The sequence below is a fragment of the Haliotis cracherodii genome, unplaced genomic scaffold, assembly GCF_022045235.1.
Source record: "Haliotis cracherodii isolate W230 unplaced genomic scaffold, xgHalCrac1.p SCAF_1, whole genome shotgun sequence".
NCBI lineage: Eukaryota > Metazoa > Mollusca > Gastropoda > Lepetellida > Haliotidae > Haliotis > Haliotis cracherodii.
In genome coordinates, this window is record NW_027266264.1 from 51,077,835 (window position 1) to 51,105,798 (window position 27,964).

Genomic DNA, 27,964 nt, shown 5'->3' on the forward strand with positions numbered 1-27,964 from the left:
ATCATTTTTGCATGAAAAGGGTATATCACATCCATTATGTGTTGTGTTTTATTACAATTTATGTAAAAAATTCCAATCTAGTTGATATCTGCATTTAATTGATATTGAAGCACATGAAAGCCTCCATTGTACCCTGACATCACTAAGCATTCCAGAGTCAGGCTCTGCAAGTCTCAGAGTGCTACAGAAAACTACCAATAATGTCTTATATTAAAGAATTGACTTCAATATTCTGTGAGTTTTATGTAGGTATGAACTTAAAAACTGATGTACAAACTGTGAAAATGTGAGTAGTTTGCATTATGGAGGTGTAAATAGAAAAACTGATGTGCAAACTGTGAAAATGTGAGTAGTTTGCATTATGGAGGTGTAAATAGAAAAACTGATGTGCAAACTGTGAAAATGTGAGTAGTTTGCATTATGGAGGTGTAAATATAAAAACTGATGTACAAACTGTGAAAATGTGAGTAGTTTGCATTAATGGAGGTGTAAATAGAAAAACTGATGTACAAACTGTGAAAATGTGAGTAGTTTGCATTATGGAGGCGTAAATAGAAAAACTGATGTACAAACTGTGAAAATGTGAGTAGTTTGCATTAATGGAGGTGTAAATAGAAAAACTGATGTACAAACTGTGAAAATGTGAGTAGTTTGCATTATGGAGGTGTAAACAGAAAAACTGATGTACAAACTGTGAAAATGTGAGTAGTTTGCATTATGGAGGTGTAAATATAAAGAATGGTGTACAAACTGTGAAAATGTGAGTAGTTTGCATTATGGAGGTGTAAACAGAAAAACTGATGTACAAACTGTGAAAATGTGAGTAGTTTGCATTATGGAGGTGTAAATATAAAAAATGGTGTGCATACTGTGGATGTGGACAGCACATGTTTTTGTGCACAGTTTTTATGTTTAGAACTCCATAAACAGCAAATTCATCTTGAAGTCAATTCTTATAATTAAATATGTCAACAATAATAACTTCACAGACTGCTTATCTAACCATTAACACAATAAAACTATTGACAACAGTACGAAATCAGTGACATCATTCAGTGCAATAATCCAATACAGTGAAGTCCTGTTAATCCGACATGGTTGGTTGCAGATAATTATGTCGGATTAACGAGTATCGCAGATAAACAAAATTAAGTAATATCAGTATTCGTGATCGAAAATCAGACAACTACACAACAGATAACAATACAAACACGTCATAAAAAATGAAAAATGAAATATTCATATTGTTACATTGTTAGCGGAAATGTTTTGGAATCATGCAAACTCTAAAGCTTAACACAAAACTTGTGTTATGGGCTGTATGACTGATTAAAAATACTTTAAAAAGCATAGTCTGGAATGGAAGTCGCCAGTTTGAAACGAGTGCTGCAAAGCTCAAGAAAGTTGCTTTCTTAGTGGCTATTGTTGACTTTTTGTTAGTTATTTCATTGGTCGGACAAAGATCGCGAAAGGTTTTTCTGGAATGGGACGTCCTAAGCGGTAGCGAGAACTTGTATCTGATTTTAAAGAGATTGAGGTAATCCAAGCATTACAGTTGTTTTGTTTATTAAAAGTTTAATTCTTTATTGTTAAGGAAGTTTATCTCTGCAGCCATGGTAACATGCAGCTACCAGCCACCTCGTCTTAAATCAGTAACATGGGGGCTGTGTACTCGCAAGGAGATGACCACGGAGTACACTGATCACTGAGATGGATTAATGAGACTGATTAATGAGAGTCGGAGTGCGAGACTGTCGGATTAACGGGTCTAAATGGCACTGATTTAATCGGTTCTCATCATTAGTGTCGGATAAAGCCGAGTGTTGGATTAACGAGTGTCGGATTAATAAGACTTGACTGTATTTGTTCTTAGATTTACACTACACTCAGCAGTATGCCCTGTGACAGCAGCAGTAAATAAACCAGTGGTTGATATTATGAGCAATGAGCCAGGCTGTCGAATATGACAACACGATATTAGCCAAGACACTGAGCCTTTATGACAGAGAGAGGTTAATACACTGCTTCAGGGTGAGTTTTGGGATATGAAATGACCGTGAGGTGAGGTGGTAAGGTGAAATGGGGTTGACCATGTATACCCCACCCAGACACAGTATACAAACTTCGAGCCAACCACTCCTTGTATCTTCCACTTATAACCAAGTCTTTTGTTTCTGTTTGTTTGTTGTTTAACGCTGCACTCAGCAATATTCCAGCTATATGATGGCGGTCTGTAAATAATCGTGTCTGGAGGTTCTACTACACCAAATCAGCACCAGTTTGGACAGTGCGGTTTTCGTAGGGAGCCTTCAGTACAGATCAAGAGATATCTGCAGGCTGTGATTGGAGGATATTCTGTAAGATTTTTATGTCTTTCAAATGTACATCCATCCAGTTAGTAAAACTGACCATGTTTTTCTATATTTAGTACTGTCTTTTTCAACATGATGACTTATGCTGAATGTGACCACAGCTATTTTCAAGTAGGTGACATTTGGTGCGAAACTGGGGGTGTTGTGTTTAGCTTCCGGTACTCGGAAAAGGAGCTGACTAAGCTAGTCATTTTTTTTTTTTTTACGTGCACACACGTACAGAAAATAGCTGTTGAAAGCTTAGTTATTTTTAAAAAAAATATAACGTTACTATAGAAGTCTATGGGAAAATATTTGGTTGTGTGTAACCTGTACCAGACAATCCAGTGATTGACATCATCAGCATCAATCCACGCAATTGGGATACGATGACATGCATCAACCAAGTCAGTGAGCCTGACCACCCAATCCTGTTATTCACCACTTACAACAAGCATAGTCGCCTTTTACGGCAAGCATGGGTTGCTGAAGACCTATTCTACCCCGGATCATATGTTTATGACGTGGCAGGGTTCAAACCACTGACCTTTTGCTCTCTGGGCAGATGCTCTGTCCGCGACACCACCGAGGCTGTCATGTGGAAGGAAACTCCCACAGTACTTATATTTTTATAACACTGTATAACATAATGCACAATTAGATATATTTATTATCCTTTTGCTTACAAATAACATAAACTAGTTAAAAAACATTAACAATTATATATATTTAATCTTTAGCGGAAATGAACAGGAAGTGCAACGCTTGCAGAGATGTATCCTGTATGTAAGTGTTAACAATGTCACTGAACATCACACAAATCAGGCTGTGTCGACCAATACAATCATGCTCAGCTCTAATGGGGGACAGGTCACTCATCTCCTGGGGGTGGGGGTGGAGATTGAGGTGGGGGTGAAGGGGCCATCCAGGAGAGATTACCCTGAGAGAGCAATTGCACAATTTTGGGGAGAGTCAGTAAAACATGGAGTTTATTGTTATTATATAAATTAACATATTTTACTTTCATGGAGAAGAAGATGTTGCATGATCAGTGGTTGTGAAAAAACAGTGACTGAGGAGTGTCACACAACGTTGACATTTTGACCTTATAGTTTTTGTTAGGTAGCTAACAAAATGTAGGCAGTAGGGAAAGAAATATATACCAGTATATATATAATGTATTTTGTTCTATGTTGAGTGATTCAATGTTGGTCAGTTTTGTAGACAAACTAATCAAAAATTAGAATGCTTAATTAAAAAAAAAAAAAAAAATGGATGAAAAATCTCTGCCCACTGACTCTCATCAATAAATGGCCGGTCTCTGACATTCTATTGTATTGAGGGTTGCAGGTAGCTGGAGGTCTGAATGTTCACAGGGTCGATACCTTCATACTTCATACTTTAAATACATTACACGACATAAAACATTATATATTTGATGAGAGTGAGTGAGAATTTGGTTACCCAACTTTTCAATGTCACTGCAGGAGATAGCAAGAATGGTCAAGCAATGTCTCCATGAGGAACACCAGAAACAGGTAGTCACCGAGATGTGCTTGTACCACTCCGCTACCCCTATATCTAATAAGAACATGAAGAATTATTTACCAAATCTTAAAAACGCCATCGTAAAATATACAAAAGCAAAAAGAGACAATGTTCACAACATCTGCCAGTCATTACTTTGCAACATAATGCAGCTACAATCTATTTTGGAAGTGAACCGTGACATTGGTGCAACAGGTCTGACGCACGACATGCAGTATCGCCTTAACGAGGACAGCTTCATGACAAAACCTGATCGGGAGTCCATGTATGTTCATGCACAGTTGAGTACAGCAGTCATTTCTTTAGTTTATCCACAGAAAAATAATCATTGTTTTATTTCCATGTGCACCTTGAATAATGTCGGGTCAATCTTCTGATAACATGCAATTGTATGGCACGTCTACTTCATCATCTCAAGGAACATGCACTGGCACATCCCATCTAGACTTACATTCATCCCTGAAAAATAAAGTTATCTCATTTAAAAATATATATCCACAAGAAAAACAGTAAAATTCAAATGGAGCCCAGAACAATCCTTAATTTCCTAGAGCTAAAGCAATCTAGACTTGCCCAAACATTCTAGACTTGAGTTGGACTTTTTTTAATATATTCTCTTGGGTCTGGAAGACAGACTACCTCCCACCCTTGCTTAACATTTACATACATCACTGAGACGATACTTATTATCTTTAACCAGATGTTGATCTGCTTGTTCTAACTAGTGATTAGAATCTAATTTATCTTGAGGAAGACAAAAATATGTAACAACTTTATCATGATCAACCATGTTCCCCTGAACATTTTAAGTTGTCCACCAGTTGCCAGCGGAACATGGGTTGATGAACCCTTGATGTTAGCTCATGTTCCTTTAGCCTCCGGACATGAATTTATCCAACCGCACACCTAATTGTATTGCAGGTATGCCTTACGCATGATTTAGGCTGAATCAAATACCACAGTGAGGCATAAATCCACTATGTTCATTTTTCACATTAATTGAAGGAACAGACAACGTAAAATAAACATAGAGTGATTCCCCCTTCATCTATTTCATTTGGAAAATAACATTAATATCTAGAGAAACGCATCTTACATCATTAATTCAAGACACAAAATTTTGGTTTGTATGTTGCAAATGTAATGCCAACAATTTGGCAATTCCGGGAACATGAGAAGTGTTCCTTACATATAAGCGGAATGCATGGAAAATAATACTATATGGGTCTCAGCCAATCAGAATCTGACCTTTATGTGTTAGGTAAGATGAATATCTTTAAACAATACTGTGTTTAGTTTAACATCTTTGTAGAACCATCTTACATCATCACAGAATTATCATACAACATCGTTAGTGGTATGCACGTTAAGTAACTCTATCTCCATTGTTGAGGATTACCTCCCTTCCCTTGCACCGTCCATGGCGGTTCGGGCGGTCAGGGAGCCTAGTGGTTAAAGCGTTCGCTCGTCACGCCGAAGACCCGAGTTCGAATCCCGACATGGGTACAATGTGTGAAGCCCATTTCTGGTGTCCCCCGCCGTGATATCGCTGGAATATTGCTAAAAGCGGCGTAAAACCAAACTCACTCACTCACTCCATGGCGGTTCAACAAACACTTGTTCCAATGCTCTGTGGTTAAGTGAACTCCTTGGTCCTTACTGGTGCAAGGACATAGCATCAACCAGTCAGTCTTGGGGTGAACCTTGTCTGATTTTGTCAAACTTTGTGGAACATTGTGGAATGGAACAGTATGAGTGTATGGTTTAATGCCGCTTGGACGGTATTTCAGTGAATCAGAGTTTGATGTGTGAGAACGCCTTAAGTGATAAAGGTCGTTGTTTATCACTTTGGTGCAGACAAACCTAGAAACACAATCAGGATGAATGTGGGATTTAAACACATGATCATTTAGGTTTCTGGCATGACCAAGGGACACAACAAATTGTGACACCCAAGACATTGTGTATTCACAGCCAAAAGAAACATGAATACCATACATGTTGGTTAATATATGGAGACTTACTCATATTTAAGAGATATTAGATTGGTTCGATCACAAACGAACATCCTGGCATGTTGTGTGAACCGATGCTCATGAATGCATCACAATTGACATCATAGATCCATGACTCGAGATGCACCATTTGTCTCGTGCAGGATTAGCATGCAAAGTATGAAAGTCACGTGCAGCATATCGTGATAAGAATAAAGTCACTCTGAGGTAACACTTGACTGAATGTTAGTTTTGTCATTAAGTGGTACACATTGGAAACATCTCATACTTCTCTATATGTTTCTATGGTTTGAACCGCATCTGTGGTCTTTTGGTAGAGTGTCCATCCAGAGAGCGGAAGGTCATGGGTTCAACCCCTAGCCGCATCATAACAAAAGATGTTGAAAGATGGTTCTTGTTGTTACCCTGTCTGGCGCTCGGCATTAAGGGGCTAAAACAAGGACTGGTCGGCTCGGAGTCAGTATACAGTGTCTGAGTGGGTATTCATGCTAAACTGCGTCATGGTATCTCAGTGGGCTAGCACTATAAATTGGCATCAGTCCAGACTAGTACAAGCAGACACACACACACACACACACACACACACACACACACACACCTTGGACTCAACGTTAAACCCCATTTCATCCCACCTTCTATGGTTCGCATTTCTATTGGCAATGAGTATACTTAGGGTTGCCTATGCTGGTAATATACAGAATCATATTTTAATCATTTTAAATTTGTATAAAATTAAGTTTAATATATTAGATTTTAGTCCCCATCTACCTCATTAGATTTCAAAAATTGCATGAGTGAGTGATTGGGTTGGTACTCTAGACATATTTAAGCATGACAACATAATGCTGGATTGATGCAAGCTGAACATGCTTACCACTTTAATGAATCAGCATGCATGGGTATGTGTCGACAAACCAAGGACCATGATTGTGGTGAATCTTGGGTTTGAACCCATGACGAGAAATGCTTGGCATCGGTAAGGACCAAACACTGCATACTTAAATGTGGCCTTGCTCCAAGTCCAAGGATGTCTATTTAATCTATCTTTGTAATAGTCTGGATAAGCGGATAGTACATTGCATATATAATCTGGAAATCATGATTCCAACTACTAATCATTGCCTTAGAGACCTGTGCAAGTCTAAGAAATAGGCAGTGTTTTAGTCATAGAGATTACTACACGTGTGCCTGTCAGATACCATTTATCTTACGAGTTGTTTCATAACATATCTAACGAGCAAAAGTAAGTTAGAAATGCTTTGAAACAACAAGTTAAATGGTATCTAACAGGCACTCGAATACTAATATGCTATTTTTGAAATTCAGTCCTTCGACTAAATATCTGATATTTAGATTTCTAAACACACAGTAATATTGCTTTGCCTAAAATGACAGTGGATGATATCACAGAAGAGGGAATTTCCAACAGAATTCAAAACGTTTAGTGTGCGTGATGTATTTTGAATTTTAGTCAACTTCAAAGTATGGGTTGAAGAGGAGAGACATATATATATATCAGCTGATCATATGTTTTCGAACATCAAACGTTTTCAGACGGCCATGTTCATCACGAATTACTCCTGCTATAACGTGGGTTGTAGTGTCGACAGACATTGTTAAAACTCAGATCATGGTTTTATTTTTAGATAAAGCTGTCTTTGATAAGTGAATGAGATGTTTTACTGTTCTTGTGATTAGTAAATGTTTCTTAAGCATCCAAAAACCCGTAATGCGGGAATATATATCTATTAACACTCTTAAACCATTACGTTCAACACAGACATAGGTGGACATTCGACAGAAGCACAAGCAACTTATCAATGACTTAGATCTGGAAAGTCGTCAATTATTATCTGACCTCAGGTCATCAACATGGAGTAGCCAATCACTGGCCTGGAATTTGATCTCACACATGTATATGTTTGATACCAGTGATCTCAAATGGGTTTCTCACCCACAGGTGTGTAAGAAAACCAGACCACCCATGTACCCGAAGGATGAAAAGAAGATTTTACATCATTCTACATCATTTGCCTCCTTCCACAAAACACTTATTAACCGGCAACGACAGTCAATCAAAAATTGCTAAAATGTCCTTATCTGGTAGTGTTCCGTGTGAAATGGACTGGACTAACACAAACTTCCTGATAAATACTGACTAATGTCACTTTGTATGCATGTAAATAATCAAAGCAGTAATCATCCACAGTGAGTGAATAACATTGTATGCCACTCTTGGCACCATTCCAGCAATATCACATTTTTGAACACCAGAAATGGCTTCACAAGTGGGGAAGTGAATCTGGTCCTTCGGTGTGATGAGTAAACGCTTTAACCACTAGGCTACCCCACCTTCTAGGTGATTATAAGGCAGTGGTATAGCCTTGTGGTTGAAGCTTTTGCTTGTCAAATCGCTAAGAGGTGGGGTGTACGGATTAACCAGGTTAAACACTGTTTCAGACACAAGAATGCTTTGATCATTGTTGTAAAGAAAGCTCTTCCAAAATGAACATATATGAAACACTGCTATTGATAACAGTGAGAGGGTTAACAGTGAATGGGGAGAAAACAAGCCAATAGTTAAGATCTGATAAAACTCTCTAGTGTAATAATAGCCGTAATATCCTCCTCTTTCTCCTTTGTGCATTGACAAACACGATGGTAGGAAGCTGACAAAAGGGATGTTTGTTCAAGGAAAACCTATATTTACATATAATGTATATTTTAAGATACTTCCAAAACAGAAGTCATTAATATTTTCTAATAAACTCTCCAGATGATAATGTTTGGTTTGAAATTAGTGATGCATGCCTTGTGGTATTAGCAGTCAGTTCCTGTTAGAATAGAAAAATGGCTTCCATCCTCATGGGAGATCAAATCTTAGCATACAGTGATTGAATTTTGGTGGACATACCACACATAATTTCATATCAGGAGTTCTATGTTAATTCTCTTAGTAAGTTTGACTTACAGTATTAACATTAAGGGCAAAACCATACCTTGATATTCCAATGCATTGCAATATTTGACACACGATATGATAAAAGATACATGTGGGCCTATATATCGATACGCAACACTACGATACGCAAATCTTAAGTACAGTGTTCCCTTGTTATTGCGTTAGTATACGAGAAATATAATAAAAGCTGGAGTACTATTATCTGGGTTTTTTTTATCGTTGCGTATCGAAATACGCATCGTAACGTGAATAGAATATCAAGATATGTATCTTATCGTGACCCTACTGTATCGTTGCAGCCCTAATATACTTAACTCGAGGAGGGCAACGGTAAATAGAAACAGTTCATGACATGGGAACCATGCACTTGGGCAAGCTGCAAAGTAGGATTTTGGTTTGGTTTGTTGTTTTACGCAGCAGCCAACAATATTCCAGCTATATGACAGCGATCTGTAAATAATCGAGTCTGGACCAGACAATCCAGTGATTTACATCATGAACATCGATCCACACAATTGGGACCACCCGATCCCGTTAGTTGCCTTTAACGACAAGCATAGTGGCCATTTTCGGCAAGCATGGATTGTTGCAAACCTAATTCACGGGAGTACAAAGTATGAAGCCTGAGACAAGAGCACAATCAACCCTTCTCTTCAGGTACATGGAGTTTAGTGGTGCCACACAACTCTTGGCAATTCATTAATATATATTATATCATGAATTTGTTTTGTACACCTTCCTATTTTTAGCTGCTCAAATTTGCTTAGACCAAGATAGACTTAGACCCCAGCTGCCTGTGAGGCGCTAGAAGTCTGACAGTCACTTTACAGGATACCCATTCACTGCCAGGTGAACAGAGGCGTCTTTCAAACAAAGTCACTTGCCCATGGAGACACCAGATGTCATGTGTGCTACATGTGCTTCAGTGTGGAGAAGGACCGAAGGCCCAAAAACTCTCAGAAGCCAGGTTATCTTCACCTGATATTTGGCCTGTGAACACACAGCCAGGTAAGTCAATGAGGAAGAATCATTCAATCCTGAAGAAGCAAAGTGACCTGTCTTCACAAGAGTTTCAGAAGAAATGTGAAATAGGGTAAGCGGTTATGACAGACAAGTAACAGATTGAAGGAAAACATCCATGACATTAACTCACAAAAATATTCAGATGTGTTTAAGATTAATTTGACTAACATTTAGTCTATGAAATTTTATATTACACAAAATCCTTCTCGACTCTAAAAATAAAAAAATAAAAATTCCCCCGATGCTGATTTAAGATAGAGCTGGCTAGAGCTGGCTGGAGCTGGCTAGAGCTGGCTAGACTTGCTTTTGTATGCGTTTCTAGATTGTGGTTTTTTTCATAAAATAAGTAAATTCCACGGTCATGGTGCAGGACTAAAGATTAATGTACTGGGACACATAGCCAATGGACTGTCTTCAATGATTCAGGTCTTTCCAAACCATCTGTCTGGCAACTCATATTTTATGTTGTTTACCAGTCTGATATCACAATTTCACAAAATAATGTCATAGTCATGCACTCACAAGTTGCATATAACAGTGTCAAGACCTAGACTGTGATCTGGCTTCACTTAAATGTCTAATTTTATGAAATGTCTCAAACAAATGTTGATACAGAAAGATGAATTGAATGAGAGTGATATTTTCAGACATTTGCCAAGATAATCAAACTGACAAGAGTAGGCACAAGAAAAGTAATGTGACATGCCATTACACATCAATCAGGATCTTATTGTATCCCCATTGTATCACATATATGTCTGATGTGATAACACCTGTCTTGAATGTTGTTCTGCACATTAGCAGGGCCACAGTTTTTCAGCATGGTGTTGCATGATTGTAGCACAACATCAGTACATTACAAATGAACGATACCTCTTGGTGAACCCTGCTCACTTCTGAAGTGAGTTGAAATTAGATATGAAGAAGCTGTTGCCCACAAACAAGATGTTTTATTTACAAACTAATCAGCAGAAAAAACAAACATGACATCTTGAAGTGGCCTCCAAGTGTTTTATCTAATTACTTCTTGTTAGCTACTTGTGTGTGTTGTATCCTGCAGTTGGCAGCTCCACAGGAACCGCTGTAATTACACACCATGACCCAAAGTCAGCGGCTGGCTACTTGGCCTCAGAGGGAAAGATCAAATCTCCACATCATTGTCAAGCTGACTGTAGAGTCCAGGTTGACATGAGAGGTCATAGAGACTTGACCATGTCACTACTGCTCGAAATTGCCTTACCATTAATAGAGCAGTCCTTGACCATGGCACTACAGGCAATGAGTGTCTGACCAGAGTATATACAGCAGTCCTTGACCATGTCACTACAGGCACTGAGTGTCTGACCAGAGTAAATACAGCAGTCCTTGACCATGTCACTACAGGCACTGAGTGTCTGACCAGAGTATATACAGCAGTCTTTGACCATGTCACTACAGGCACTGAGTGTCTGACCAGAGTATATACAGCAGTCTTTGACCATGGCACTACAGGCAATGAGTGTCTGACCAGAGTATACACAGCAGTCTTTGACCATGTCACTACAGGCACTGAGTGTCTGACCAGAGTATATACAGCAGTCCTTGACCATGGCACTACAGGCAATGAGTGTCTGACCAGAGTATATACAGCAGTCCTTGACCATGGCACTACAGGCACTGAGTGTCTGACCAGAGTATATACAGCAGTCCTTGACATGGTACTACAGGCACTGAGTGTCTGACCAGAGTATATACAGCAGTCCTTGACCATGGCACTACAGGCAATGAGTGTCTGACCAGAGTATATACAGCAGTCCTTGACCACGTCACTACAGGCACTGAGTGTCTGACCAGAGTATACACAGCAGTCCTTGTCCATGGCTCTACAGGCACTGAATGTCTGACCAGAGTATATACAGCAGTCCTTGACCATGTCACTACAGGCACTGAGTGTCTGACCAGAGTATATACAGCAGTCCTTTACCATGGCACTACAGGCAATGAGTGTCTGACCAGAGTATACACAGCAGTCTTTGACCATGTCACTACAGGCACTGAGTGTCTGACCAGAGTATATGCAGCAGTCCTTGACCATGGCACTACAGGCACTGAGTGTCTGACCAGAGTATACACAGCAGTCTTTGACCATGGCACTACATGCAATGAGTATCTGACCAGAGTATAAAGGGCAGTCCTTGACCATGGCACTACAGGCACTGAGTGTCTGACCAGAGTATAAAGGGCAGTCCTTGACCATGGCACTACAGGCAATGAGTATCTGACCAGAGTATAAAGGGCAGTCCTTGACCATGGCACTACAGGCACTGAGTGTCTGACCAGAGTATATACAGCAGTCCTTGACCATGGCACTACAGGCACTGAGTGTCTGACCAGAGTATACAATGCAGTCCTTGACCATGGCACTACAGGCACTGAATGTCTGACCAGAGTATATGCAGCAGTCCTTGACCATGGCACTACAGGCACTGAGTGTCTGACCAGAGTATATGCAGCAGTCCTTGACCATGTCACTGCAGGCACTGAGTGTCTGACCAGAGTATAAAGGGCAGTCCTTGACCATGGCACTAAAGGCACTGAGTGTCTGACCAGAGTATACACAGCAGTCTTTGACCATGGCACTACATGCAATGAGTATCTGACCAGAGTATAAAGGGCAGTCCTTGACCATGGCACTACAGGCACTGAGTGTCTGACCAGAGTATAAAGGGCAGTCCTTGACCATGTCACTACAGGCAATGAGTGTCTGACCAGAGTATATGCAGCAGTCCTTGACCATGGCACTACAGGCACTGAATGTCTGACCAGAGTATATACAGCAGTCCTTGACCATGGCACTACAGGCAATGAGTATCTGACCAGAGTATAAAGGGCAGTCCTTGACCATGGCACTACAGGCACTGAGTGTCTGACCAGAGTATATACAGCAGTCCTTGACCATGGCACTACAGGCAATGAGTATCTGACCAGAGTATAAAGGGCAGTCCTTGACCATGGCACTACAGGCACTGAGTGTCTGACCAGAGTATATGCAGCAGTCCTTGACCATGTCACTGCAGGCACAGAGTGCCTGACCAGAGTATATAGGGCAGTCCTTGACCATTTTAGCAATATTCCAGCTAAGGCAGAGGAAACCAAGGTCGCATTGATTATTGATAAGCTGTAGAATACAATATTGTTCAACAAAAATATCCCAAATTTTGTTCTTCAAACTAACAAAACCAACTGCCAACATTGATAAATACAAAGAGTCAAAAGACACTTTCCTCCTATCAAAAAACAACATATTGGAAGTTGAACTGAGGTATTACACAAGATAAAACTAAAATAGAATCCAGCCACACCTCCATCACTAAGTGGAATGTATTTTGGATTACAAGGGCAAAGATTTCAATGTGACTCCCAACTCAGCCAAGGTCATCTAGACTGGCTGAATGTGTCAAATAACTGGTACAGGCTGCAGGCAGGCAGGCAGCTATAGCCCCGCACTGACCAGTCAGCTGACCAGATTCTACTTCTGTAGGCTGACCCATATATACAAGAATGTGAAGCTAGGAAACAGAGCCCTATTTGTAATAATATACCAAAACAATTACAGTTTCTTTCCCTCACAGAAACTGTAAGTTTACTTGACACTTATAAACATTACAGTTTACTTGACACTTATAAACATTACAGTTTACTTGACACTTATAAACATTACAGTTTACTTGAAACTTATAAACATTGCAGTTTACTTGACACTTACAAACATTACAATTTACTTGACACTTATAAACATTACAGTTTACTTGACACTTATAAACATTAAAGTTTACTTGACACTTATAAACATTACAGTTTACTTGACACTTATAAACATTACAGTTTACTTGACACTTATAAACATTACAGTTTACTTGACACTTATCAACATTGCAGTTTACTTGACACTTACAAACATTACAGTTCACTTGACACTTATAAACATTACAGTTTACTTGACACTTACAAACATTACAGTTTACTTGACACTTATAAACATTACAGTTTACTTGACACTTATAAATATTACAGTTTACTTGACACTTATAAACATTACAGTTTACTTGACACTTATCAACATTACAGTTTACTTGACACTTTAAACATTACAGTTTACTTGACACTTATAAACATTACAGTTTACTTGACACTTATAAACATTACAGTTTACTTGACACTTACAAACATTACAGTTTACTTGACACTTATAAACATTAAAGTTTACTTGACACTTATAAACATTACAGTTTACTTGACACTTATAAACATTACAGTTTACTTGACACTTACAAACATTACAGTTTACTTGACACTTATAAACATTACAGTTTACTTGACACTTATAAACATTACAGTTTACTTGACACTTATAAACATTACAGATTACTTGACACTTACAAACATTACAGTTTACTTGACACTTATCAACATTACAGTTTACTTGACACTTTAAACATTACAGTTTACTTGACACTTACACACATTACAGTTTACTTGACACTTTAAACATTACAGTTTACTTGACACTTACAAACATTACAGTTTACTTGACACTTATCAACATTACAGTTTACTTGACACTTATAAACATTACAGATTACTTGACACTTACAAACATTACAGTTTACTTGACACTTACACACATTACAGTTTACTTGACACTTTAAACATTACAGTTTACTTGACACTTATAAATATTACAGTTTACTTGACACTTACAAACAAACAAAACAGCATTTGGGGGGAGACAATCTAGTGATCGATATTGTGAGCAATGATTCACTCCATCAGGGTATGTTGACATCAACCAAGTCACCTAGCCCGTCAGACCACCTCATCCATTAAGTCACCTTATACAACCAGAATAAGTTGGGGACCTATTCTACAGCGGAACCCGTTGGTTTTGTTGGCTCATAAAATTCAAAAGGTATATTCAACAGTATTCAACAATCAAACAAATGGATGGGTGAGTAGTTAGACAGATTGAAACACAAACAGAACAGATGGTAAGGTGGGAGCAAAGATAGAATGAACAATGGGTGCATTAGTGGTACCTTCAATGGCTAGACATTTATAGGAGGGTGAATGCATAAACATGTGTCGGTATCAACTTCAAACTTGAAAGAAGAAAGCAGATTCCTAAAATCAAGCACTTTCAAAAATGGTTTTAGATACTCTATGACTCGTCAAGTAACCCAATCAAGGACCCTTATTTCAGAATGGTTCTGTATAGAGGAGACGACGAGGAACACATACACACATTGGAGCGGTGCTCCACTCATGCGATTCATGTAGCAGTCTTATGCACGGGATATAAACATTATTTCACCAAACACCACCTCCATTTCTAACACTTCCCTGTAGATCTGCTGGCAAACCAAGAAAATCAAACAAATTAGTGGGCGATAAAAACCATGTACGCAAACAGACACATCTTTATATTTTTAGCTGAAGCAGATCAGCTCCAGGCCATCTTGTTGCTCATGAATTGGATTCCGACATTAATTGTTTTCTACTTTCTGAGAATTGAAAACCACAAGATTGAGACCTTACAGGTGGATGAGATTGTGCCAGATGCCAAAGGTTCTCGTAATATCTCACATTCCTGAAATTCACATATTTTTTGGTATCCGGAAGAATCTTGGGAGGTGCATCTTAATGTTGAAATGTTAACCATAACAGCATAGGATTGGATTATGCTACTCCTGAACATGGGCAAACTCAAGTGTAGGAGTTCATGGAGAGACTGAAAGCATTTTTCAATCCATGTCTCTGATAATAAAGAGATGATACACTGAGTTTGGGGTTGGTCAGGTATTCCAGGTGAGATGAGGGGTGGTCGGGTAGCCTAGTGGTTAAAGTGTTTGCTTGTCACGCCGAAGACCCGGGTTAGATTCCCAATATGGGTACAATGTGTGAAGCCCATTTCTGGTGTCTCCTGCCGTGATATTGCTGGAATCTTGCTAAAAGCTGTCAATTATTACAGGTGAGATGATCACTGAGTTAAGGTCTGTCAATTATTACAGGTGTGATGATACACTTTGTAAATACATGTATAAGTGAGATTTGTACAATCAGTGGGACACACACAAAAGTAATCATATTTCATTATCCACATCTTTATGAAAATGTAGCATCTTCTGTATTTGAAACCTTGTAGAAAAGATACCAGGGTCAACATGGCAACAATGGCACACTGTGATGTCTTTACTATTGTGACATCACAAAACAAAAAGAATTCTGTCTGTATTACATCAGCAATGGTGTTGCATCATGCTAAAAGTGCTGCAGAGCAAGTGAAGTCCAATTTAACAGCACATATCATTACATCTTTAAAGCTAACATATAATTCTTCGTACAAAGGATAAAAAAACTGAATATTTCATTTTTGATATGACAAAGTTGACAATTAACTTTAATATAATAAATATCAAATAATGGTTGAACACAATGTTTTTCATTTTGTGAACCAAATACTACAAAATATGTCAAGATTTACAGTGTTCCCTCGCTATTGCGCCCTTCAATATAAGGCTAACTAGGTTTCTGCTTGCGGCAATGCATGGCTATCAAAATTTATGTACATTTTAAATAAACTCAAGTTTTACACTGACACAATTTGTTTTCCCCATCATAAAAAAACATTATCAGCTGATAACTGTGAGCATGTAACAACACCAGAAATACCAGTCAACAAATTCTAAATTGTACACAAGTACACAATTTAATCCTATTATTACACTATCTGGTTATAAAAAAACATATTCATGGAATATCTGGGGTTATGTTTAAAACATATTTTATCAATTTGATTCAAATTTTCATTCAATATTGTTTACATTAATTTGGGAGAAATCAAGTGTGAACTGATCGTCTGACTGACTCAACTTTCTGTTAGGCCCACTTACAGCAACCCTGATCAGATTACTGCTATTGTTGCCTTGACACGACCCTTAGTTGTCAGTGATTGGATATATCTATCATAATGCCATAGTTTGACTGGTTAAAAGGCATATTTGTGGGAATTTGACAATTCTATGTCAACATAACATTTTCTCAATCGAAACACATGTATCGGAGGACTGGTCAAATTGAAAAATATCCAGCAATAGCCATCAACTGTTCCAAAGTGTTCCTACGCTTATCGTTCTCATGATGTTCAATATCTTTTCTGAAAGCTGCAACTAAAATAACAAGTAAATGGAATATATTATTCCTGATAAAATAATAATTTCTTCAGAAACACTGCAGCATCATTGTCCCTTTGAGATAAAACTGCTGAAACACTGCCACATCATTGTCCCTCAGAGATCAAACTGCTGAAACACTGCAGCATCACGGTCCCTCAGAGATCAAACTGCTGAAACACTGCCACATCATGGTCCCTCAGAGATCAAACTGCTGAAACACTGCCACATCATCACTAAGTCCCTCAGACATGAAACTGCTGAAACACTGCAGCATCACGGTCCCTCAGAGATCAAACCGCTGAAACACTGCCACATCATTGTCCTTCACAGATTAAACTGCTGAAACACTGCTTAATTTTGTCATGGTTCAATCAGTTCCAAATTCAAATTAATGCTGTTAAATCTACAGGTAACCTTGCTCTGCATTGAAAACACAGTATGTTTTTCGCCTAGATCACAAATCCCATTCTTTTGTCATTATGCAGTTTGCTCACCCAATTTATTTTGTTTAGAAACAAAAGATTCCTATAACGCAAAATCTTCTACCAGTTTTATGATGCATTTGATAACTTAAATCTGTCTATTGAATTTGTCTGTGGTATCTTATGTAAAGGTTGAATTAAAGAATTGTATGTTTTTGATGTAACTGAATATATTTTTTAATTTCTTTCATGAAATTTGATATACATGATTACTACAACATTGTTTATTTATTATGTCAAACACATAATTGACATATAAACAAACAGAGCATGGACATGTGTTACATAAACATATCTTCTTAATTCATTAAAATATTCACAGGGAAGTTAGTTTCAATAACAAACAAAAAGTCTAATATAAACTTTATTCTCAAATTTCATTTTTTTCCTAAAAAGTGAAATCAAACACATTCTAGGCATTATGAAATCTTTACAGAAAACAAGACATATGCTACATATCAAGACAGGAAAACACTATACAATGTTTGGAATTTGACATAATCCCTTTAAAAACATGAAAATCAGTGAAGTAAGCAAATCTGTTTGGGTAAACTATTTTTGCTGTTGATCTACAGTTGATAAAAACATGTTACTTTGTTATGACCCCCAGATTTCCAATGATGCACAATTGAAAGGCGAGATAGGAGCGGATGTCAGCGCGACCCAGGGACGGGGCTGACGGGGCTCAGCGCGGTGGCCTCCTCCGCACATGGGGTACAGCTGGTGGACCAGGAGGAGGAGGGGCAACTACGCAGTTATTCCATTCAGTAGGCAAAGTTTGGGGAGGGGGTGGGGGAGAGGAGAGGACATTGGACTGGTGGAACTTGTTATAATGACATCCTTATCTTAAAACTGGATGCAAGGTATTTAATGTATCTTTAAGGGGGGAGAGATGGGGGGGTGCAGTAAGGGTGGGGCGGGGTGGGGAGAGATGGATGGGTAGTGAGAGGGAGGGGGTAAAGGAGGTGGAATGGGTTGAGAGGGTGGGTGAGAAAGGAGATTGGAAAGGAGATGGGGGGTGAGGAAGAGAGACGGTCGGGTGATGAGTGAGGGAGAAAGGTAGGTGGGGTGGGAGAGAGTGATGGAGGGCAAAGTGTTTTGTTTTGTTTGTTGTTTAATGCTGCACAGCTATATTACGGCCATCTTTAAATAATCAAGTCTGGACTGGATAATCCTGTGACTGACATCATGAGCATCGATTCCAATTCAGTGGATTGATGCTCATGATGTTAATCACTGGATTGTCTAGTCCAGACTCAATTATTTACAGACCACCATCCAATGGACAATCCAGTGACTGACATCATGAGCATCGATCAGCTCAATTGGGATCGATGACATGCATCAACCAAGTCAGCGAGTCTGACCACCCGATCCCATTAGTCACCTTTTACGACAAGCATAGTCACCTTTTACGACAAGCATAGTCGCCTTTTACGGCAAGCATGGGTTGCTGAAGACCTATTCTACCCCGGATCTTCACTGGAGAGTGGGAGGGTGGGGGAGGAAGGAAGGGAGGTGAGACAAAAGGTGGGGGGGAGAGATGAGTGAGGGAAATGGGGTAGTGAAGTGAGGGGGTGGGAAGTGAGAGGGTGGGGGAGAAAGGAGGTGGGAGACAGGAGATGGGGGAGGCGCGGAAGAGAGAAGGTTGACGAGTGAGTGAGTGAGAAGGCCACAGCTTAAGCTACTCCACTACCCCACATCGAAATCTGGGCCAAATACACACATAAGACACAGAAGGAACTACCTCTAGTCATTCTATAAAATCACTACATATGCTTCCTGGTTATAATCCTTTGATGACTTGTATGTACAATCAATCAAATATAGTTTTAAACTATGCAATATAGTTCAGAAAGTGGTGAGGGTATGATTGATAATAAATACACAACTAACTGTAATGAAGACTAACACATTTCATGAAATATCTTGTACAATTCATTATTTACAGCTGAATGGGTTATGGAAATCTGTGTTTTACAAAACTATGGGTTACACAAGCAGGGATGGCCTTGTGAGAAATCATTTGATGTATAATATGCATGAAGTCCTGATGATGTTTTGAGACTACCAGCTGCCATTCCTAAACAATCAGCTCTAAACAAGTCACTGCGTTGTAGGATTTCTTTCATCAGGTTTCAAATCTCTTCTTGATACATCTTATCAAATAGCATAATATATAAACACCATGCCCCTGTAATAGATGCAGGTGTTGCTGTATATGTCCCTGTATATAGATGCAGGTGTTGCTCTAAATGCCCCTGTATATAAATGCAGGTGTTGCTCTATATAGATGCAGGTGTTGCTCTATATAGATGCAGGTGTTGCTCTATATATCCCTGTATATAGATGCAGGTGTTGCTCTATATATCCCTGTATATAGATGCAGGTGTTGCTCTATATATCCCTGTATATAGATGCAGGTGTTGCTCTAAATGCCCCTGTATATAAATGCAGGTGTTGCTCTATATAGATGCAGGTGTTGCTCTATATAGATGCAGGTGTTGCTCTATATATCCCTGTATATAGATGCAGGCTTTGCTCTATATATCCCTGTATATAGATGCAGGTGTTGCCCTATATATCCCTGTATATAGATGCAGGCATTTCTCTCTATATCCCTGTATATAGATGCAGGTGTTGCCCTATATATCCCTGTATATAGATGCAGGCATTTCTCTATATATCCCTGTATATAGATGCAGGTTTTGCTCTAAATGCCCCTGTATATAAATGCAGGTGTTGCTCTATATAGATGCCGGTGTTGCTCTATATATCCCTGTATATAGATGCAGGCTTTGCTCTATATATCCCTGTATATAGATGCAGGTGTTGCTCTATATATCGCTGTACATAGATGCAGGTGTTGCTCTATATATCCCTGAATATAAATGCAGGTGTTGCTGTATATGTCCCTGTATATAGATGCAGGTGTTGCCCTATATATCCCTGTATATAGATGCAGGTGTTGCTCTATATAGATGCAGGTGTTGTTCTATATATCCCTGTATATAGATGCAGGTGTTGTTCTATATGTCCCTGTATATAGATGCAGGTGTTGCTCTATATAGATGCTGGTGTTGCTCTATATAGATGCAGGCGTTGCTCTATATATCCCTGTATATGGATGCAGTCATTGCCCTATATATCCCTGTATATAGATGCAGGTGTTGCTCTATATAGATGCAGGTGTTGCTCTATATATCCCTGTACATAGTTGCAGATTTTGCTTTATATAGATGCAGGTGTTGCTCTATATGTCCCTGCATACAGATGCAGGTGTTGTTCTATAGATCTCTGAATATAGATGTAGGTGTTCCTCTATATGTCCCAGTATATAGATGCAGGTGTTGCTCTATATATCTCTGAATATAGATGCAGGTGTTACTGTATATGTCCCTGTATATAGATGCAGGTGTTGCTCTATATGTCCCTGTATATAGATGCAGGTGTTGTTCTATATATCTCTGAATATAGATGCAGGTGTTACTCTATATGTCCCTGTATATAGATGCAGGTGTTGTTCTATATATCTCTGAATATAGATGCAGGTGTTACTATATATGTTCCTGTATATAGATGCAGGTGTTGCTCTATATGTCCCTGTATATAGATGCAGGTGTTGCTCTATATATCTCTGAATATAGATGCAGGTGTTACTCTATATGTCCCTGTATATAGATGCAGGTGTTGTTCTATATATCTCTGAATATAGATGCAGGTGTTACTATATATGTTCCTGTATATAGATGCAGGTGTTGCTCTATATGTCCCTGTATATAGATGCAGGTGTTGCTCTATATATCTCTGAATATAGATGCAGGTGTTACTCTATATGTCCCTGTATATAGATGCAGGTGTTGTTCTATATGTCCCTGTATATAGATGCAGGTGTTGCTCTATATAGATGCTGGTGTTGCTCTATATAGATGCTGGTGTTGCTCTATATAGATGCAGGCATTGCTCTATATATCCCTGTATATAGATGCAGTCATTGCCCTATATATCCCTGTATATAGATGCAGGTGTTGCTCTATATAGATGCAGGTGTTGTTCTATATATCCCTGAATATAGATGCAGGTGTTGTTCTATATATCCCTGTATATAGATGCAGGTGTTGTTCTATATATCCCTGTATATAGATGCAGGTGTTGCTCTATATAGATGCTGGTGTTGTTCTATATATCCCTGTATATAGATGCTGGTGTTGTTCTATATATCCCTGTATATAGATGCAGAGTTGGCAGATAGAGATGTTGGAATCCTTAAATGGTTGATAAGGCTGTCTTAATTTAATGTATCATATCATGACCTACCAAGATACCTATTGTATTGTAACGAGGTGTATCACCACAGTGACGAGGTGTAACGCCACAGTAACGAGGTGTATCACCACAGTGACGAGGTGTATCGCCACAGTATAAGGTGTATCACCACAGTAACAAGGTGTATCGCCACAGTAACGAGGTGTACTGCCACAGTAACGAGGTGTATCGCCACAGTAACGAGGTGTACTGCCACAGTAACGAGGTGTATCGCCACAGTAACGAGGTGTATCACCACTGTAATGAGGTGTATCACCACAGTAACGAGGTGTATTGCCACAGTAACAAGGTGTACCGCCACAGTAACCAGGTGTACTACCACAGTAACGAGGTGTATCGCCACAGTAACGATGTGTATCGCCACAGTAACGAGGTGTATCACAACAGTAATGAGGTGTACCGCCACAGTAACGAGGTGTATCGCCACATTTACGAGATGTATAACAACAGTAACGAGCTGTATCGCCACAGTAACTAGGTGTATCGCCTACAGTAATGAGGTGTATCGCCACAGTAACGAGGTGTATCGCCACAGTAACGAGTTGTATCGCCACAGTATCAAGGTGTATCGCCACAGTAACGAGGTGTATCACCACTGTAATGAGGTGTATCGCCACAGTAACGAGGTGTACCGCCACAGTAACGAGGTGTATCACCACAGCAACGAGGTGTATCACCACAGTAACGAGGTGTATCACAACAGTAATGAGGTGTACCGCCACAGTAACGAGGTGTATCGCCACATTTACGAGATGTATAACAACAGTAACGAGCTGTATCGCCACAGTAACTAGGTGTATCGCCTACAGTAACGAGGTGTATCGCCACAGTAACGAGGTGTATCGCCACAGTAACGAGTTGTATCGCCACAGTATCAAGGTGTATCGCCACAGCAACGAGGTGTATCGCCACAGTAACGAGGAGTATCACCACAGCAACGAGGTGTATCACCACAGTAACGAGGTGTATCACCACAGTCCTTGCATAAAAACACATCACCAGAAAAAAATACACTTAACCATAGGATATGAATTGTTTTCCAAATTTTCAATGAGAAAACAAGGAACATGGAAAGACAACCTATAAAAAAATATTATCATTTAGTTACAATTCTAAAGTTAAACTGTCTCAAGAGAACTTCCACCTCAATGTTATTGGAAGATTCCAGTTGCTGCAAAACATACACTTGTACTCCACAGAAAGGAAGCACATTGCAATGATTCAGAGATAGGAAATGACTAGTTGTGTTTTCATCACTGTGCAAGGCACCATGTGACACATGATAGGCTTGGAGTGACAAGTCAGGTAAAACTAGATACTCAAAGGAGTGGTTCTCTGAAAATTGAAATATTTGTACATGCTGAATATAGATATTTAAAAACAATACAGAATATATCCTAAAAGAAACTATGTTGTAAGATCCAGATCATTTTCTTTTCTTTGTTTTCAGATTAGCTGCCACAAAGTAGGCCGAAAGAGGTTGTATTGAATAGCAATTCGGAATCTGTGACGAAGAAATAAATTGGTCTAGCTTATGAAGGCAATAACTTAGGAATATGATATTTATTTTGAAAAGGTTTATTTAATACAAGGATAAAAATGCTCAAATAACTGCTAAATCATAGAGGTTCATATAAGCATACTTTCATTCAAACAGTAATTTATCTTATTCTGTTTGTTGGCGTCAGTAAGATATTTTCCATGCAAATTTAGTAAAAAGAAAACAATTGGTCTAGCAAGTGGAACAAATATGGGCTTGAAATACATGTTCAAAATTCTTTGTATTAGAGTGAAAATGGCATGGTTCAAATTATAGTAGAATGGTTAAAATAAGTTCCCCATGTCTTAAGGGCTGCAGACTTAAAATCACAACTGTTAACAAAATACCTTGCCATGATGCTTATTATATAAAGGCATCATATATGTACGCCACACAAACACATGGAAATGGATGAATATATAAATAGAATTTCAAATATCTAACCCGTACATACAAGAATTAAAATCAGATCTTTGTACTCGCTACCGCTAAACAAAGATCTGAGGACATCCCATTAGGGGTCACGTCAGAACGACCTTTCATCCGACCAATCAGCACATCGCTTACCAGGTCATGAAAGTCACAGTCAGAATGTGTTTTCTTATCATGCAACCACGAAATATTTAACACGAGGTATTCCAAATAACAGTTACAGGTTTTATGATTATATCCATACAATCTAGGCCATCTATAAGCCATTCCAGAGTGTTCTTCTTATCAGTTTTAATTTTTTTAATCGAGAATACGTCAAAATATGTTTGACAGTAGTGTCGTAAAGTTCGAGAAAGCTGCCTTCTGATTGGCTAATGTCGATTTCTTGTCAGTCACTTCATTGGTCGGTCAAAATTCGCGAAAGGTCATTCTGACGTGACCCGTAATGGGATGTCCTCAGATCTTTGTTTAGCGGTAGCGAGAACTAAGATCTGATTTTAATGAGATTGCACCTATACTCCTCTACAAGGCCTAGACTCCAACTACACGTACACGCTTGGGTTCCACTTATGCTCACTAGGATAATAAATTAAATAATTCAATGTTTATTTCACAACAAAGAAAAAGTTCTTATATTTGTCAACCCCTTTCTGATTTGGTAAAGATCAAATAAAGGAATAATTCTTGATGAAATGCCTCTTCCCAGACACGAGACAAAAATTCTTAAAATGGAATGGTTTTAGAAAAAGTTAATCCTACAGGAAATTCTTGCTGTAAATCAAGCAGCAGATATTTTTCATATGATGAAGAGGAAAAGGTCTAGTCCATATGCTTCCAAATATTTGTGAAATGTTTGCACAGTGTTAGTTTGATAAAAGATTGAACATGAAAAGGGATGTGATGTACTCTGTGACTTGTGTGTGTGTGTGTGTGTGGGGGGGGGGGGGGGGGAGTCGCAGCATTTGCTGCTGTAGCTGAAGAAGGATGTGATGTACTCTGTGGCTTGTGGGGAATCACATCTGTTGCTGCTGTTGCTGAAGAGGGATGTGATAACCTCTGAGGCTTGTGGGGAATCATAGCTGTTGCTGAAGAGGGATGTGATGACCTCTGAGGCTTGTGGGAAATCACAGCTGTTGCTGAAGAGGGATGTGATGACCTCTGTGGCTTGTGGGGAATCACATCTGTTGCTGCTGTTGCTGAAGAGGGATGTGATGACCTCTGAGGCTTGTGGGGAATCATAGCTGTTGCTGAAGAGGGATGTGATGACCTCTGTGGCTTGTGGGGAATCACATCTGTTGCTGCTGTTGCTGAAGAGGGATGTGATGACCTCTGAGGCTTGTGGGGAATCATAGCTGTTGCTGAAGAGGGATGTGATGACCTCTGAGGCTTGTGGGGAATCATAGCTGTTGCTGAAGAGGGATGTGATGACCTCTGTGGCTTGTGGGGAATCACATCTGTTGCTGCTGTTGCTGAAGAGGGATGTGATGACCTCTGAGGCTTGTGGGGAATCATAGCTGTTGCTGAAGAGGGATGTGATGACCTCTGTGGCTTGTGGGGAATCACATCTGTTGCTGCTGTTGCTGAAGAGGGATGTGATGACCTCTGAGGCTTGTGGGGAATCATAGCTGTTGCTGAAGAGGGATGTGATGACCTCTGAGGCTTGTGGGGAATCATAGCTGTTGCTGAAGAGGGATGTGATGACCTCTGTGGCTTGTGGGGAATCACATCTGTTGCTGCTGTTGCTGAAGAGGGATGTGATGACCTCTGAGGCTTGTGGGGAATCATAGCTGTTGCTGAAGAGGGATGTGATGACCTCTGAGGCTTGTGGGGAATCATAGCTGTTGCTGCTGTAGCTGCAGAGGGATGTGATGACCTCTGAGGCTTGTGGGGAATCACAGCTGTTGCTGAAGAGGAATGTGATGTACTCTGTGGCTTGTGGGGAATCACATCTGTTGCTGCTGTTGCTGAAGAGGGATGTGATGACCTCTGTGTCTTGTGGGGAATCACAGCTGTTGCTGCTGTTGCTGAAGAGGGATGTGATGACCTCTGTGGCTTGTGGGGAATCAGAGATGTTGCTGCTGTTGCTGAAGAGGGATATGATGACAAATGGGTAAAACGGATTAAGGTTATGTTAGTGTATCTATTGTTCGATATATGACTAAAACAATGACAGTAATCTAGCGAGATGAAAGATTCGCCTGTGCAGCCTGGGCACTGAATTACATTTACATAAGTCTGATCTAATGTTGCGTCCAAACCTAGTAAAAATGTCTGATAAAATGATGTTGGATATTGGAAAAATCACTTTGTTGGTGGTCTTGAACCCCAGATAACTCAAGCTTTGCCCCAGGTTCTACGAGTTCGACACAACTCCCAAAATGAATAGTTTGCTGGCAGTGGTAAAACAAATGGAAAAGTTAGTTGGGTGGAAAATATCCACATGTCAAAATCATGGTGTTTAATGCTGAGAACCAGGAAAGGTAACAATAAGTACCATCTTTTAATGTCTTGTGGTATGACGCAGCCGGGAACCCCCATCCTTTGGCTCTCCGGGCGGACGCTCTACCACTAGATCACGAAGCCGGTTGTATATTAAGACAAATTAAATATTGTATATTATGTGCAGCTAGATTCTTACCCATAAAGACTTCATGAGTGCAATACATAGGGGAAGCAGGATGCTAAAAATGTGCTTCACATTTTTTAGTCATGTGGGGAATCAAACCCAGGCCTTTGGCAGGAATGAACATCTTCTCCACTAGTCTACTCCAGCCTTGACCAGACCACTCCAATATCATTTTTTACAGACTGCCTTGGTCACAATGCCAACAACTATTTGTCACAGAGTGACGAAATATCCCCCGCCTGTACACCATAGTACCAAATATGAAGACAATCCAGCGATTAGTTCTTGAGATATTGTGGCAACACCGTTTTCCAACTCCAAAAACAGATTTGCCTGCTGTGACCTTGAAAATGGGGTCAAGGTCACCAAATCTGACAGGTGTATGCGGTGTCTGTATATACACTATAGTTCCAAATATGAAGACAATCCAGAGATTAGTTCTTGAGATATCGCGGCAACACTGTTTTCTAACTCCAAAAGCAGATTTGCCTGCTGTGACCTTGAAAATGGGGTCAAGGTCACCAAAACTGACTGGTGTCTGCGGAGTCTGTATATACACCATAGTTACAAATATGAAGACAATCCAGAGATTAGTTCTTGAGATATTGCGGCAACACCGTTTTCCAACTCCAAAAGCAGATATGCCTGCTGTGACCTTGAAAATGGGGTCAAGGTCACCAAAACCGACTGGTGTCTGCGGAGTCTGTATATACACCATAGTTCCAAATATGAAGACAATCCAGAGATTAGTTCTTGAGATATTGCGGCAACACCGTTTTCCAACTCCAAAAGCAGATATGCCTGCTGTGACCTTGAAAATGGGGTCAAGGTCACCAAAACCGACTGGTGTCTGCGGAGTCTGTATATACACCATAGTTCCAAATATGAAGACATTCCAGAGATTAGTTCTTGAGATATTGTGGCAACACCGTTTTCCAACTCCAAAAGCAGATATGCCTGCTGTGACCTTGAAAATGGGGTCAAGGTCACCAAAACCGACTGGTGTCTGCGGAGTCTGTATATACACCATAGTTCCAAATATGAAGACATTCCAGAGATTAGTTCTTGAGATATTGCGGCAACACCGTTTTCCAACTCCAAAAGCAGATATGCCTGCTGTGACCTTGAAAATGGGGTCAAGGTCACCAAAACCGACTGGTGTCTGCGGAGTCTGTATATACACCATAGTTCCAAATATGAAGACATTCCAGAGATTAGTTCTTGAGATATTGTGGCAACACCGTTTTCCAACTCCAAAAGCAGATATGCCTGCTGTGACCTTGAAAATGGGGTCAAGGTCACCAAAACCGACTGGTGTCTGCGGAGTCTGTATATACACCATAGTTCCAAATATGAAGACATTCCAGAGATTAGTTCTTGAGATATTGCGGCAACACCGTTTTCCAACTCCAAAAGCAGATATGCCTGCTGTGACCTTGAAAATGGGG

General features: G+C 39.6%; 3 protein-coding genes across 3 annotated transcripts; 1 reads left to right on the top strand and 2 right to left on the bottom strand.

The window, feature by feature from the left end:
• Nucleotides 1-9,798: 9,798 nt before the first annotated feature.
• Nucleotides 9,799-12,999, bottom strand: LOC139456177 (G surface protein, allelic form 168-like). The gene is made up of 2 exons (XM_071237739.1): nucleotides 11,622-12,999; nucleotides 9,799-9,866 (listed from the first exon to the last, which is right to left on the bottom strand). The coding sequence occupies exons 1-2, from the start codon at nucleotides 12,997-12,999 to the stop codon at nucleotides 9,799-9,801; spliced, it is 1,446 nt and encodes a 481-aa protein (XP_071093840.1).
• A 5,243-nt stretch (nucleotides 13,000-18,242) lies between these two features.
• Nucleotides 18,243-22,712, top strand: LOC139456188 (eukaryotic translation initiation factor 2-alpha kinase 2-like). The gene is made up of 3 exons (XM_071237746.1): nucleotides 18,243-18,359; nucleotides 22,013-22,304; nucleotides 22,390-22,712. The coding sequence occupies exons 1-3, from the start codon at nucleotides 18,243-18,245 to the stop codon at nucleotides 22,710-22,712; spliced, it is 732 nt and encodes a 243-aa protein (XP_071093847.1).
• Nucleotides 22,713-23,046: 334 nt separating this feature from the next.
• Nucleotides 23,047-26,428, bottom strand: LOC139456198 (dentin sialophosphoprotein-like). Its single transcript, XM_071237755.1, has 3 exons — nucleotides 26,385-26,428; nucleotides 24,886-25,974; nucleotides 23,047-23,089 (listed from the first exon to the last, which is right to left on the bottom strand). Exons 1-3 carry the CDS (start codon nucleotides 26,426-26,428, stop codon nucleotides 23,047-23,049), a joined length of 1,176 nt encoding a protein of 391 aa, XP_071093856.1.
• Between the last annotated feature and the right edge of the window lie 1,536 nt (nucleotides 26,429-27,964).